This window comes from Pongo pygmaeus, chromosome 5 (assembly GCF_028885625.2).
Source record: "Pongo pygmaeus isolate AG05252 chromosome 5, NHGRI_mPonPyg2-v2.0_pri, whole genome shotgun sequence".
NCBI classification, from domain to species: Eukaryota; Metazoa; Chordata; class Mammalia; order Primates; family Hominidae; genus Pongo; species Pongo pygmaeus.
The window spans coordinates 28894805-28909129 of NC_072378.2; the positions used below are offsets into that span (position 1 = coordinate 28894805).

The following is a 14325-nucleotide window of genomic DNA, read 5'->3' on the forward strand; positions in this document are numbered from 1 at the left end:
TTCTCCTGCCTCAGTCTCTGAGTAGCTGGGATTACAGGCAAGCGCCACCATGCCTGGCTAATTTTTGCATTTTTAATAGAGACAGGGTTTCTCCATATTGGTCAGGCTGGTCTTGAACTCCTGACCTCAGATGATCTGCCCACCTCAGCCTCCCAAAGTGCTGGGATTACAGGTGGGAGCCACTGCGCCCAGCCAATAAATTTTATTTTTTTTAATAGAGGAGGACTATAAAACCTATGGGAAGCTCTGATGGCACAACTATGACTTGCTGATGTTCACTACAGGTTATCTGACTAGGCCACTTGCTGAGAAACTCCTGATGTATCTTCAAGTCTATTCTGGTTGAATTTCTCACTGAAAACTGTGTCTTTTGTCTGGGAGGTGAAAGCCAGACCCTCATCTTTCTGGGAGATAAGGAAAGTAGGCTGGAGGCATTGACATTCAGTATGCTCCTTTTTCAAAATGGAATTCCTGTCCTCCATGTGTCTAGCCCACATATCCCTTGTTTAACCTTCTTCAGAAAATAAATCTCCAGTCTTTGGGCTTGAGGACATAGGACTCTGCTTGCTTCCTAAATAGCTTTTGACAGACTCTCCTCGTTTTAGTCTATTCATCCTCATTTCCAGGGGTACATGGTGCTACAAATTCTTGAGTCGCTTAAAGATTCTATGATGTAAAATAGACTTGTCTTTTTTTTTTTTTTAGAAGGAGTCTCACTCTGGTGCCCAGACTGGAGTGCAGTGGTGCAATCTCGGCTAACTGCCACCTCCCCCTCCCACTCCCCAGTAGCTGGGACTACAGGTGCGCACCACCAAGCCCAGCTAATTTTTGTATTTTTAATAGAGAGACAGGGTTTCACCATGTTGGCCAGGCTGGTCTCAAATTGCTGATCCCAAGTGATCTGCCCATCTTGGCCACCCAAAGTGCTAGGATTACACGTGTCAACCACCGTGCCCGGTCAGATTTGTCCTTTACTTGCCCCCTTCAGGCTAAAATTTGGCTTTCTCAAATTCAATGTCATTATTACTTATCGATTTTTCAGTTTCCAAAATTTTGTAGTTGTCTCTTCTGCCATTCTTCCTGATTATGAATGGTTTTACTGTAGCATTAGTGTAGTTCTGAGGAGGAGCAATACCAGATAAACGTAGTCAAGCTACAATTCTTACCAAGAAGTATCTTATTATCTTTCTTAAACTTAAATGAAATTGGCATTCTCCATTTCTTTTGTGAAGGTAAAGTAAAAATAATCTCATATCAGTGTTCTAGTAAAAATTTTGTGTTTGCATGTAGAATGTAATTTGATTTAAAAAGTGAGTTTTACCTGGTGATTTTTGTATGTAAATTATAACTTAGACTAACTCTTGTTTGGTAACTCTTCAGAATTAGAACTACAGATATCTTAGGGTTTCAAGCAACATGTTTTATCATTCAACTATGCACCTGACCTTCTAATTCCTTCAGTATTATTCTTACCAAACTTATTACCTTATGGCAGAATCTGTTCCAGTTGAGTATCTCCTAAATGTACAGATGTCCTGTAGCTTCTACTTGTGGATTGTAATTCTATTCTGGGATAGTTGCAGAACAAGATTAACCCACTGTTCATAAAGTAGTCCTTCAAAATTTTCAAGACATATCTTTTTCACCAGGTAAAAATCTAAAATTTATTCAAATACGCTCTCAAAATGTTCATTTTATGTGTTTAGGAAACATCAAAAGACTTCTAGAGGTCAGACTAGTAATTTCTTTTTTTTTTTTTTTTTTTTTGAGAGAAGTCTTGCTCTGTTGCCCAGGCTGGAGTGCAGTGACACGATCTTGGCTCACTGCAACCTCCACCTCCCGAGTAGCTGGGACTACAGGCATGCACCACCATGCCTGGCTAATTTTTGTATTTTTAGTAGAGACAGGGTTTCACGGTATTGGCCACGCTGGTCTCGAACTCCTGACCTCGTGATCCTTCCTCCTCAGCCTCCTAAAGTGCTGGGATTACAGGCGTGAGCCCCCATGCCTGGCTCTTACCCGTGATTTCTAAACCTGTTCTCTCCCTGCCTCCCTTTTCACTTTGAATCTTGGCAATCCTGATACAATATGGAGAAGTACCATTCTAGCTTTATGTTAAAAAATTGCTAAAAATGATTGGTGTTTATAAATTACAAACTTGTTTTGTGCTGAACTGAGGTGTTTTGTGCTGAACTGAGGTATAACTTCATGTTGGAAAGATGTGGTGCACGCATATAGGAATTGCCTAGGAAAGCCTGAGCACAGAATTTACTAGTTATGTGATCCTGGGCAAGTTTGTTAATCTTTCTGTGCCTCAAATTCCTGATCTCATAGGGATGTTGTATGGATTTAAAAAGCTTAAATGTGTAAATCCCTTAGAACAGTGCCTGGAACACAGCAAGCACTAATAAGTGTTTATTATTATTAGGAAGTGATCGATAAACTCTTGGAAGTAAATGTGCTCACTGAAAAAATACTGAATAAGAAGGTAAAGGACAATGTCTTTGGGGAATCTCACAATTAAGGGTCAGGAAATCAGGAATAACTAATATAAGAGACAGAAGGACCAGCCTAAGAGGTAGGAAAAACAGAAAGTAACACCAGAATCATTATACTCAGGCACTGGTCAAAATACTGACTACTGAGGTCTGAGAAACAGTCACTGGAGAGAGGGATTTCCTACTCCCATCAAGTTCATGGGTTCTCCATACTTGATGTTTTCTTTTCTTATGTCCAGTAAGATTTGAGCTCACTCTAAAAGCTTTTCCACACTCCTCACATTCATAAGGTTTCTCCCCAGTATGAACTCGCTTATGTCCAATCAGAGCTGAGCCCTGACGGAAGGACATGCCACACTCACTGCAGGTGTATGGCTTCTCACCAGTGTGGATTCTTTTGTGCTGCCTCAGGACTGAACTATGATGGAAGGCCATTCCACATACCTCACATTTGTGAGGCTTCTCTCCAGTGTGAATTCTTTGATGATTGGTCAAGTTTGACTTCCCACTGAAAGCTTTCCCACACTCTAAACATTTGTAAGGTTTCTCTCCAGTGTGGATTCTCTGATGGATGGTAAGGCAATGCTGATCTTGGAAGGTTTTCCCACAATTCCTGCATTGATAGGGCTTCTCCCCTGTGTGCTCTCGTTCATGAGCCCTGCGCTTACAGTTATGATGAAAGGCTTTCCCACACTCCTCACACTTGTAACGTTTCTCTTCAGTGTGGATCCTTCTGTGTTTGGTGAGTTCTGCCTTGATGCTGAAGTCTTTTCCACACTGGGGGCACCCATAGTGTTTCTCCCGAGTATGGATTCGTTTGTGTTTGCTTAGATCTGAGCTCCGACTGAAGGCCCTTCCACACTTGCTGCACTCATAAGGTCGTTCCCCAGTATGGATTCTTATGTGTTTGGTGAGGTCTGAACTCCCACTGAAGGCCTTCCCGCACTCCTCACATTCATATGGCTTCTCCCCAGTGTGGATTCTGCCATGGATGGTAAGGGAATGCTTAAACTGGAAGGCCTTCCCACAGCAGTTACATTCGTAAGGCTTCTCCCCAGTGTGGATGAGCTGATGCATACAGAGATGGTTCCTGGTCTTGAAGGCCTTCCCACAGTCCCTGCACTCGTGAGGCTTCTCCCCACTGTGGGTTTTTTTATGTCGGCAAAGAGCTGATCTACTGTTGAAAGCCTTCCCACACTGGGTGCAGTTAAAAGGTTTCTCCCCTGTGTGGATTATCTGGTGCACAGAAAGCTGATTTCTGGTCTTGAATGCTTTCCCACACTCATTACACACATGGGGTTTCTCACCAGAATGAATTTGCTCATGGAGAATTAGATCTGAGTGCCAACTTAAGTTTTTGCCACACCTGGCACATTCATGGAGTTTCTGTGCTATAAGAACTTTATTACATTGACTATGTTTTGAGTTTGGATTCAAGTTTTTACTAAGCACTTTCTGGTTCTTTCCTTTTTTGCAGGTCACTTCCTCAGAGCCTTCTTTCTCTTCTCTCAGTTTCTCCCTTATAGGTGTTTCCCATTGATTCTCTAATTTGACATCCTGAACACAAACTTCTCTAACCTTAGGATCCCGGGAATCAACTTTTAGGAGACTGTTAAATTTCATCCAGTAGGCTTCTCCATTTTCAAAAATCTCTTGTTGTGAACTTGCCTTTTCATTCTCAGGCCACATCTTGTCAGCTGACACTTAAACAAGAAAATACAAATGTCAGAGGAAAGGAAATAAGTGAGATGGGAGGGGTGAAGCAATGTTAAGCTGTTTGAAGAGTAAATAACTTTTCCATGCTGGAAAAATTACTAACGTTGTGGCCAAAAGTCAGAACAGGCTGAAATAATGAAAAGTATTGATATATTTTACACTCAGCACACTTTATAAAAATCCTTAAAAACCTACTCCTCCTCTATAGTCTCCTAGTTTAGTGAGTGTAAACTCTATACACCTAGTCATCTAAGCCACAAAACAAAATAATCTTCAACTCTATCTCCCTTGTATTTACCCAGCTAACATTTTACAAATTCTACCTGTGAAGAGAGTTACAGAGGAGGTGCTGAAATGCTGATGCAGTCCCTTTTCAAGGAACTGTCTGCTTTGCTCCCAAGGGTGGGCCCTGGAGAGCCATATTTCTGTTATGTGTCTCAGCCCATCTGGTTGGGGCAGATTAGATCTGCGCAATACCTGACCCAAACCAGGTCAGATTCTGTAATCCTGGACTTTAGAATTGCGATCTGATGGAAGGTAAGGCCAGCTCTAAGAGTAGCTCAGTCTTTAGCACTTAAATTTGAGAACTAGTGGTGGTGGGATGGTATTTGGTACAGAGGAGGGCATGTTCTGCCATCTGGTCTGAGAAGCAGAGAAGGTCAATTTGCCTAGAAAGAAGAATGAAGCTGACTCACAAAGAAGCAGGAAATACAGTTGGAAACCTGATGGTTTCGAGTCTCTTCTAGGGCCTGACACGTAGCTGCCCTTAGGTCCCATGACACATCCTGAATAATAAATACATTCATGTTTTTCTGCTTAAGCTAGCTTGGGTTAACTTCTATTGCTGTCAACCAAAGACTCCAAATACATCTTATTAATATTATCTCTGAACTCTATCTCTTCCTCTTTATTTCCACTGCCAGTGCATTCTCACTCACTAATTGCTATATCCCTCAAACATCCTTTAACCTGAATCGCTTCTAATCCATCCTCTGCACTGCTTCCAGATTATTCTCTCTGAAAATCAGGTCTAATCATGTCACTTTTTAGCTTAAAATACTTGAGTGGCACTCCATAGTTAACCAGACAGGAAGAAAGTAAAGCATACGGTCAAGAGTCCTGGCTCTAGAGTGTGACTGCCTGGGTTCAAATCCTGGTATGACACTTAATAACTCTTAATACCTGTGTGAACTTGGGAGGATGACTTCACTTCTCCTTTGCCTCAGTTGCTTCATCTATAACATGAGCTCTAGACTACCTATAATTAAATGAGTTAATGTATGTAAAGCACATGCCACACTGAAGTACTTTAATCAATATTAGCTGTTATTGTAAATTCAAGTTTTGTAGTTCAAATTCCTTAAGAAAACTCCCAAAAAACAGACCTCATATCATGATCTTGCCCCTTTCTACTACTTATGAACCTCCCCAAAGCTATTCTAAGTCCCTTGCTCTACTCACACTGAACAATTCATAGTTCATATTCTTTTATTCCTCAATACTTTCTCACATGTTATTCCTTCTGCCTAGAATGCCTCTCACCTGTCTCAATTTATGAGCACTGCAGTAACTGATACACAGAAGGGTAATAAATATTCTGAGATTTTTTTTTTTTTTTTGAGGTGGAGTCTCACTGTGTCCCCCGGGTTAGAGTGCTGTGGTGTGATCTCAGCTCACTGCAACCTCTGTCCCCTGGGTTCAAATGATATTCTCCGGCCTCAGACCTCCCAAGTAGCTGGGATTACACCCAGCATGCACCACCACACCCAGCTAATTTTTGTATTTTTAGTAGAGTATTTTTAGCCTCACTATATTGGCCAGGCTGGTCTCAAACTCCTGACCTCAGGTGATCTGCCCATCTTGGCCTCCCAAAGTGCTAGGATTACAGGCGTGAGCTACTGTGCCCAGCCTCTGAGCTTTTTTTGAGGGCCAAACTGCAAAAATCTATTAGATAGGTTGCAAAGAACCAATTAGATAATAACAGAATAATTGCCCAAATAGTTTGTCATTGTTTCAATTTTCTTTTCCTTAAGTTTCCTAAATGGGTTTCCTTTCTGGGCCCTTTGGCTGGATGATCTACCACTGAGAATGTTCCATAACCATTATGCCACATGGAAGATCAGAGGGAACTGAAAGTTTCCCTATTACTCACCTGGGTAGGAGCAGCTTAGGGACTCCCTGTCCTGTGGATCCTGCACACAGGGGTCTACTTCTCGCTCCAGATGAGAGATTAAAGGAGGTTTAGGAAATGGAAATCCTGGTTGCAGAGAAGTAAGTGTGTAGAGTAACATATAAATTAATGCTTAGCCCTGATCCTTCTGCTTGTATATGGAAACAGGAAAGACATGTTAATTTAGATAGAGAAAAGGGTTTTTCAGGGGTCTAGTAACATGTAAAAGAACATGTTTGGGGACTTTCTCAGAAAAGTCACACTCAGAAGGAAAGAGAAGTTCTGGGAAACAGTCATTTGGGTGTGCTCTCCTGTTTTTTTAAAAATTTTATTTTGTTTTTCTTTAGGAGAATGGGAGTCTGGTATAGGAAGACTATCAGTTTCAGGCACATAGAAGGCAGTTCATGACTAGGAGCGGAATATAGAACACCCCATAAAAAAATGAGAGGCTTGAGGAAGCAAGAACCCAGGGAAAACAGAAGCTAAGTGTCTCCTATAACTCATTCCAAATCAGAAAACAGCCAACTAGGTTAGCCAAAAAATTATCTTGCTATGTAACAGAGGCAACTCAAAACTCTTAATTTTTGGGCAAGATCCTGATGATAAAGAATAAGGACTCTTTCAATATGAGACCTCATATACATCAATAAATAAATCAATTAAATATTTAAAAAAGAAGGTAGAAAGCATTAAGTCAAGTGTAGGGAAGGTCCTTACCAAGTGATACCATGTTCCCATAATTTTCCAACATCACATCCTTATAGAGATGCCTTTGAGCGTAGGTCAGACACTGCCACTCCCTGTTAGTGAAGTTCACAGCTACATCCTCAAATGACACTGACTCTTGAAATAATATGCTCCTGCTATCCTGGAGAAAACGCCATAGTTTCCTCAGGAAACAGAGGCAGAAGAAAGGAATTTGCAAGGAGGAGGTTTATAGAAGTGAAAGGCTCTTCCCTTTTGGTGGATATTTACAAATGAGATGAAAGGGAGCATGGGGTTTTGATAGCAAAAAATAATGAAAGAGAAAACAACCCACAAGTGGTTTATCATGCAACAAAATGTTCCTTATGAGAGGGAGAACATTGATTTAGGAGTTGCACAGCCAGAGAACGCAGTGAAAACAAGGCCATATTTTGGAGGTAGTGATGTATTTTCAAGGAGGAGGAAAGGGGCCTCAGCTCACTTGGGCCTGGCTCATTAGTGTGATATCTGCTTGTGGCAGGTCTCCTTGGCTTCCATCTTTAGTGAAGGCAGGATATGGAGCAGGTAATAGAGCTGAGGGAAGATAAGTAAGCCAAGAGTCAATATAGCACAGTATTAATAAAATCTCCTGCATTTGTCTTCTCTTCCTCAAATGTAGAAGCTTCTGCAGCTCTAACCTAGGGCTTTAGGCTACTGCCTTACAGTATCCTTCCTCTTCATTATTTTTCTAGTCTCAACTTCCAGTGTTGGGCATCAGGCCCTGGCACAGCAGCCAAGACAGCTCTTGGAAATGCACTCTTCTCCTCTCTCACCTACTGTTTTCCTGTGGTCTTTGTCCTGGAATAAACTTTCCCCCTCCCCAAACAAATCTGGTAAAAAGGCCCAAATCACTTACTCCCTGGTTTTGAATAGACCTTCTTCCTGTATTTGAATACTGAAGTCATTTCTTCCAAACTACTTGGGGTAGAAGGAGGGTGAAAAAGAGTGTGTGTGCGTGTGCACGCGTGTGTGTGTGTGAGTGCGTATGTGTTGAACAGAAGCATCCAGAGATAGGACCAAAGTTTATTTTTTCAGGTAACTTAGGCTGGTCTACCTCCAGTTAGTTACAAATTTTTTTCCTTACTCCTCTTAGAGAAGAATCATTCTTCCCAATTTTGCACCTTTTTCCTACTAATTCCCTAGTACTGAGTTATCCTCCCTGCATCAATATAGTATAGTGCACACAGCATCTTAAAATGCAAAATAAACTTTATTAAGAGTGTCCAAGTGTTCAGGTATAATCCATATGATTGGGTGAGAAGTAGTTCCCTTTTTTTTTTTTTTTTTTGAGACTTAAGAGTCTCACTCTGTCTCCCAGGCTGGAGTGCAGTGGCGTGATCTCGCCTCACTGCAAGCTCTACCTCCTGGGTTCACGCCATTCTCCTGCCTCAGCCTCCCAAGTAGCTGGGACTACAGGCGCCCACCACCACGCCTGGCTAATTTTTTGTATTTTTAGTAGAGATGGGGTTTCACCACGTTAGCCAGGATGGTCTCGATCTCCTGACCTCGTGATCCGCCCGCCTCGGCCTCCCAAAGTGCTGGGATTACAGGCATGAGCCACCACACCTGGCTGAGAAGTAGTTCATATTACTAATTAATAGCGCCTGACTTTATTCCTTGCAGGCCAGCTCAATCTTTCTGTAGCCTCACTGTTTAAGGTGCCTACACATCCCCAAGTCCAAATCTGAATAATTGCTTTCTGCTATTAAGACACCAGCAGGGTCAAAGTAATCTATTGGTAAGATTTTAGAATCACCCTTTGGCTTTAGACCTCCAAAACTATCATTCCATTTTTACCAAAACCCGATTTAGAACCAAGCTGATTTCTTTTCACTGAAATTGCCCAAGAAGACTCTTCTTTAGTTTCAGCTACTTATAGCTTTTGACCAAGACCAAGGCTGCATCTCAATCGTGGTGGTTCCACACAGTTTTTCCACTGTCTCACGCTAAAAGCTCCGAGTTCCTTTATAACTGTCTCAAAAAGTCTAAACTCACCTGGATGGCACACAACTCACAGCAAACACGTTTGTGCCTTGTTAATGTTACATAACAGTTCTTTTCCTTATAACATTAACATACTTAAAGCTCTCAATTGGATGTTTTCAACCATTATTTTATTATGAATATTTTCAAGTTATAGAAAAGTTGAAAAAATTATATAGTAAATATCCATATACCAATCACTTACATTCCACAATTTACATTCTGCAATATTTGCTTTATCACATACTTATCCATTTATCTATTCCTCTATCTGTTCATTAATGTATTTTATTTTTTGAATCATTTCAAAGTAAGTTGAAAGCATCAGTACACCTCACCCCTAAACACTTTAACATGTATATCATTAACTGGAAGTTCAACATTTGTTTACCTTCTTTTTTGAGGTAAAATTTACATATAATGAAATGCACATGTCTTAAATGTACCCTTAGAGAAACTTTGACAAAAGCATACCCCTATGTAACTCATTCCCTACTGGTTTTTACCATATCTTCTTCACATCTGGGAAAGTCTGTCACTCATAGTGATTCATAAGCTTTATTTTTTAGCTTTAGCTTTAGAAATTGAAAGGTTATTCCTCTTAAGTTAAAAATGAATTTAGGAAATAGGCTACATGAAAAAACAACATAAAACTTTTTATTAAAGCAGTATACAGATGTCTTGTGGGATGAGATTAATACATTTGTATTGCATTATATGACAAGTGGCTATAGAATTTCTGACCCTGAAAATCCACCACAGCAGATTTCAAGACCATTTGAGAAAAAGAAGACTGGGAGACTCGTGCATCCGAGTTTAGCGATAGCTATTATTTTTTATTTCTAAATCTATAAAAAATTTATGTTCTATATTATTAATTCTCATTTATGGTCCCTTGTACAGCAGACATCTCAGGATTCCTCCTCTGGATGTTTCAACACTATATCTAGAAACACATTTTATTTTTATTTTTTGCAGGTAGCATATACTAAAAAGCTTACTTTTGAATGTGCCTACTCCTCTGTCCAAAAGTCTGTGCCTTTCTGGGTCTGATTTGATGACTCCTGAATTGCTATATACCATCTCCTAGGTTGCACCTCCAATAGCATTTTTTTTTTTTAGACAGAGTCTCACTCTGTTGCCCAGGCTGGAGTGCAGTGGCATGATCTCAGCTCACTGCAACCTCCGCCTCCTGTGTTCAAGAGATTCTTCTGCCTCAGCCTCCTGAGTAACTGGGGTTACAGGTGCATTATACCACGCCTGGCTAATTTTTGTATTTTTAGTAGAGATGGGGTTTTACCATATTGGCCAGGCCGGTCATGAACTCCTGACCTTAAGTGATCCACCCACCTAGGCCTCCCAAAGTGCCAGGATTATAGGCATGAGTCACCGCGCCCCGCCCACCATCAGCTTTTATACAAATCTTAACCACTTTTCCTCATCACATACGCCACCAAAGAGCACAAGGCTTCAATGGGAAAACTTTTGCTTCTTCTTTTGTCACTGCTTTATTTTATATTTTGGAGATACCTATACATCATTTAAAAGTATCAGGGCTCCAAAAATTTCTGCAGAAGTAAAATTGTATATACTCAAATTTTACATGTTGGCAAAATTATGTTTGGGTAGGAATTACTGAATTATACCACAAGTTTTATAAGTGTAAAATATGTGCAAATATGTATGCTATTTACCATATATCTCAAGTTATACAAATAGTAAATGTCTGACTGCATTGATTCTTTCTGATAAATTGCTTTGTAGAATCTTTTATACATTGATTTTTTTCAAAATTTAAGATACTAACAAAAACTGAATATTTAGTTCCTCTAGATATTGATCCAAGCCTAGTATAGAAACAAAATAAGACTTTCTATAAATGCTCATTAATGAACAGATTTTTGGGCCCCAGTGTGGCATTTTCCACCCACTCTGTGTGTCCTTACTACATTCTCAGCCGCCATGACTCCTGCCACAATCTCCTGTGTACCTCACCTCTTTCCTGAGGGAGCTGGGTATCCTGGGGGGTCCAAAGCAGCTGGCTTGGTGGTCCTGAACTCTCATCCAACAGCACAACCTATTGCAAGGCACAGAATGAATTCAGGGAAGTTATGAAGGTGAGAAAAATACATAGGAAGATGCAAGCAACCATACAGGTCTATCCACAGAACCTGTCTTCCAGAAATACCAAAAGAGGGGAGAAAACAATGGACTCAGTTCCTAATACCTTATGAAAACTAGAAATGGCATCTACAACTACAAAGCTTTAATGATCACCAGGTCAAGTAGGAAAAACAGTACCTAGGAGGAGACACCTCCAACAGTATCTAGAGTCAGACACACCACCACTCACACGGCTTTCCTTCTTTCTTGGACTTACTTCTCCTTCTTCCTCCTTGTGATGTATCACAGACCCTCCTCTTCTTACCTCCTGCATCTTTTTACTCAGGTTTCTTTAACAGTCTTCCACTGCTGTCCTGGTTTCTTCCTACTGGTCAGATCCAGTTCTCAAACAAGCTGTGAAGTGGCTCCAGTTGATGCCAGCCTCCTTTGGAGAACACATGTTTTGGTGGTGCCAGCCAAAGGGCCCTTCTTGACCCACAGTGCAGCTACTGTTTGGCTTAATGTGTCAAACACTGCCCTGGATTTGGGGTTCATTAGCAACACTAAACCAGCTGTGATCTCACATCTTGTTTCCCTGCATATTTGGTGAAGGGAAAAGAGGAATGTGACCACAGGAAAAAATAGGGAGTCATTGAGAACCTGAGGCAGGAAGACAAACTGAAAATGTGAACATATCCAGAATACAATCTCAACTGCTACCACCCTTGTCTGAGCCACCATCACCTGCTATCTCCCCTCCTTTCCATTACTGCGGTAGCCTTCTAACTGGTCTCCTTTCTTCAAACCTTGCCTTCCTCCTTTCTTAATAGGACAGTCTGAGTAGTCCGTTTACAACTTCAGTTGGATCATTTCATCGCTCTGCTGAAAACTCTCTAGTGGCTCAACCTTACTTAAAATAAAACCTGAAGTCCTTACCGAGGTATACAAGGCCCTATTGAATGTGCCCATGACTTCTAACTTCCTCTCCTGCTCACCCAAAATAAGAGCTGAAGTCTTAAGAGTGGCATACAAGTTTCGGATGTGTCATTCTCAACACCTTCTACTCTTCTCCCACTCCCTCAATCTTCAGCTACACCAACCTTCCTTCTCTTCCATCTTAGGGCCTTTCCATTGGCTGCTCCCTTCACCTCAAGCGATCTCCATGGCTAATAATCTTGCCTCCTTCAAGTGTTTTCTTATACGTCATCTTCCCAAGGAGGTCTACTCTAAGTGCCTTATTTAAAATTGCAGCCTATCCCCTCCTTCCAATCCTGATGTGCCTTACCTTGCTTTACATGAATTCTTCTTTTACTCTATAGCACTTTATCACTTTCCAGTATGGTGCATAAGTTACTTATTAATATATACATTGTTTATGGTCGTTCTACCCTCGCTAAAATGTAGGCTCTTAGCTCCGTGAGGGCAGGAATTTTTGTCGTCTTGTTCACTGTTGTATTCTCAACGCCTAAAACAGCGCTTGCAATAGTATGTGCTGGATTAAAAATTCGCTCACTGAATGAATATATGAATGGATGCTATAGAGAAGAATAAAAAGAATGGGTCAGGGGGCGACAAGAGCAAGACTCCGGTCTCAAAAAAAAAAAAAAAAAAAAATGGGTCACGGGCCCCTGGGAACAAGAGGAGGGGAGGGGAGAAGGTAGGGCAAATGGGCGGGAAAAGCTCATTTTGGGGAATGGCTTCGAGGGAGGAAACCGCAGCAGACCCCCCTCCTCAAATCTGGCCCCAAAGCCCCACCCCTGCCTGCAATCCCAGGGGCCTGGGTATTTAGGTGAGGGGGGCGGCGGCACCGGACTCCTCTCCTCTCAGCTGCAAATCCCGACCCACGTCGGACCAAGGTACAGACCTTCCCGCCGGTACTCTCCCCAAGAAATGAGAAACAGAAATATACAGAAGCTCCACTTCCTAGTCCGCCAATTATTATTTCCGGTGATTTTCTAGGAAAGGCGTCAACTCTCTGGTCTAGGCGTTCCCTCAAACTCTCCGCCCTCCTCCTCCCGGCTCAGCCTTCTAGGAGTTTGCGTGCATTTATGGCCGGTGCAAAGGGGTTGCAGAAATGTTACCCTTTTGCTCCTTTTTTCCCATGTAGAGGAACCTCTAGATAGGAATGCACAGGAGTTTTGTGACAAATATATGAAAAAGTTACTTTTAAATATTAACTAAGAAGACAAATAATTGAATGTCTTTTTCAAAAGTAAAGACTATTTTAAGGCTATGCAGAAGTCGAAAGAAGAGTATAATTAACCCACATATAACCATCATTTACATTTAAAAATACATAAAATTCTGCCACACTTGTTTCATCCATCTCCATTTTTTCTTGCTGAAACGTTTTAAAGCAAACCGCAAATATCTTACTTTCAACTTCATTATGCATTTATTTTAAAAAGGATATTTTCCTACAGAATCACAATATCATGATCCCATTTAACAAAATAATTCCTGGTTATCATCTAATACCAGGTCCATATTATATTTCCCTAAATATATACATATGCTTCTTACATTTTGTTTTCTATTTCATTCACGATCTAAAGTCCCTTTAGTTAATTTGGGCATGTGTCTTAATTCTTTTAAAATTCACATCTGAACTAGTTCCTCCTTCCATCCTCCTCTTCCTCTGCCCTTCATATAGTCAACTAATTGAACAAATTGGGACATTTGTCCTGAATGTTCTACATGCTGGCTTTGTCTATTTGTGTCCCCATTTTATCAGTTTCTCTAGCCTTATATTTCCTGTAAAACTTGATGTTACCTCTAAAGGTTTGATTAGAGTTAGGTTTAACTTTGTTGGTAAGAATCCTTAGGTGGTGCTATGTACTTTTTGCCACACATCAGGAAGCATATCATGTTTTTGATGCTAAGATTGAACAGTGGGTTTAATACTTGATAGCTGAATCCTTCCATGTAAACTTTCCCACTGGCTTTTAATCTGATAGATTCAGCCACCCCATTTCATTAGAGGTTGTAAAATTGTAATTTTTCTAATTCAATCATTTTTTCACATTTATTAGTTAGAATTCCTCTATAAAGAAAAACTTTCCTTCATCAATTTAGCAATTTAGGGCTATTTGGTTATCCTGAAATGTAGTT

At 40.8% G+C, this 14325-nt stretch overlaps 1 protein-coding gene across 6 annotated transcripts; it reads right to left on the reverse strand.

Moving 5' to 3' along the window:
- Positions 1-1767: 1767 nt before the first annotated feature.
- ZNF311 (zinc finger protein 311) lies at positions 1768-13151 on the reverse strand. Of its 6 annotated transcripts, none has more exons than XM_063665944.1 (8): positions 13079-13139; positions 12500-12749; positions 11492-11659; positions 11107-11188; positions 7571-7662; positions 7102-7252; positions 6367-6471; positions 1768-4201 (listed from the first exon to the last, which is right to left on the reverse strand). In XM_063665944.1, the coding sequence occupies exons 3-8, from the start codon at positions 11546-11548 to the stop codon at positions 2616-2618; spliced, it is 2073 nt and encodes a 690-aa protein (XP_063522014.1). In that variant the 5' UTR covers positions 11549-11659; positions 12500-12749; positions 13079-13139; the 3' UTR covers positions 1768-2615. The 6 variants fall into 6 exon arrangements, with proteins under 6 accessions (XP_063522014.1, XP_063522015.1, XP_063522016.1 ...); XM_063665946.1 differs by having other exon boundaries at positions 1796-4201; positions 11540-11809; positions 13079-13151; XM_063665943.1 differs by having other exon boundaries at positions 1796-4201; positions 11492-11809.
- Positions 13152-14325: the final 1174 nt, after the last annotated feature.

What these genes read in the sequence shown, in the direction of transcription:
- ZNF311 (XM_054493027.2), bottom strand. Translation starts at nt 11,548, where the DNA reads ATGCAGGAGGTAAGAAGAGGAGGGTCTGTGATACATCACAAGGAGGAA. An exon ending in CACTAATGAGCCAGGCCCAA is followed by an intron (nt 7,253 to 7,570) that starts GTGAGCTGAGGC and finishes CGTTTTCTCCAG; the next exon opens with GATAGCAGGAGCATATTATT. An exon ending in CCTAAGCTGCTCCTACCCAG is followed by an intron (nt 4,202 to 6,366) that starts GTGAGTAATAGG and finishes TTCTTGTTTAAG; the next exon opens with TGTCAGCTGACAAGATGTGG.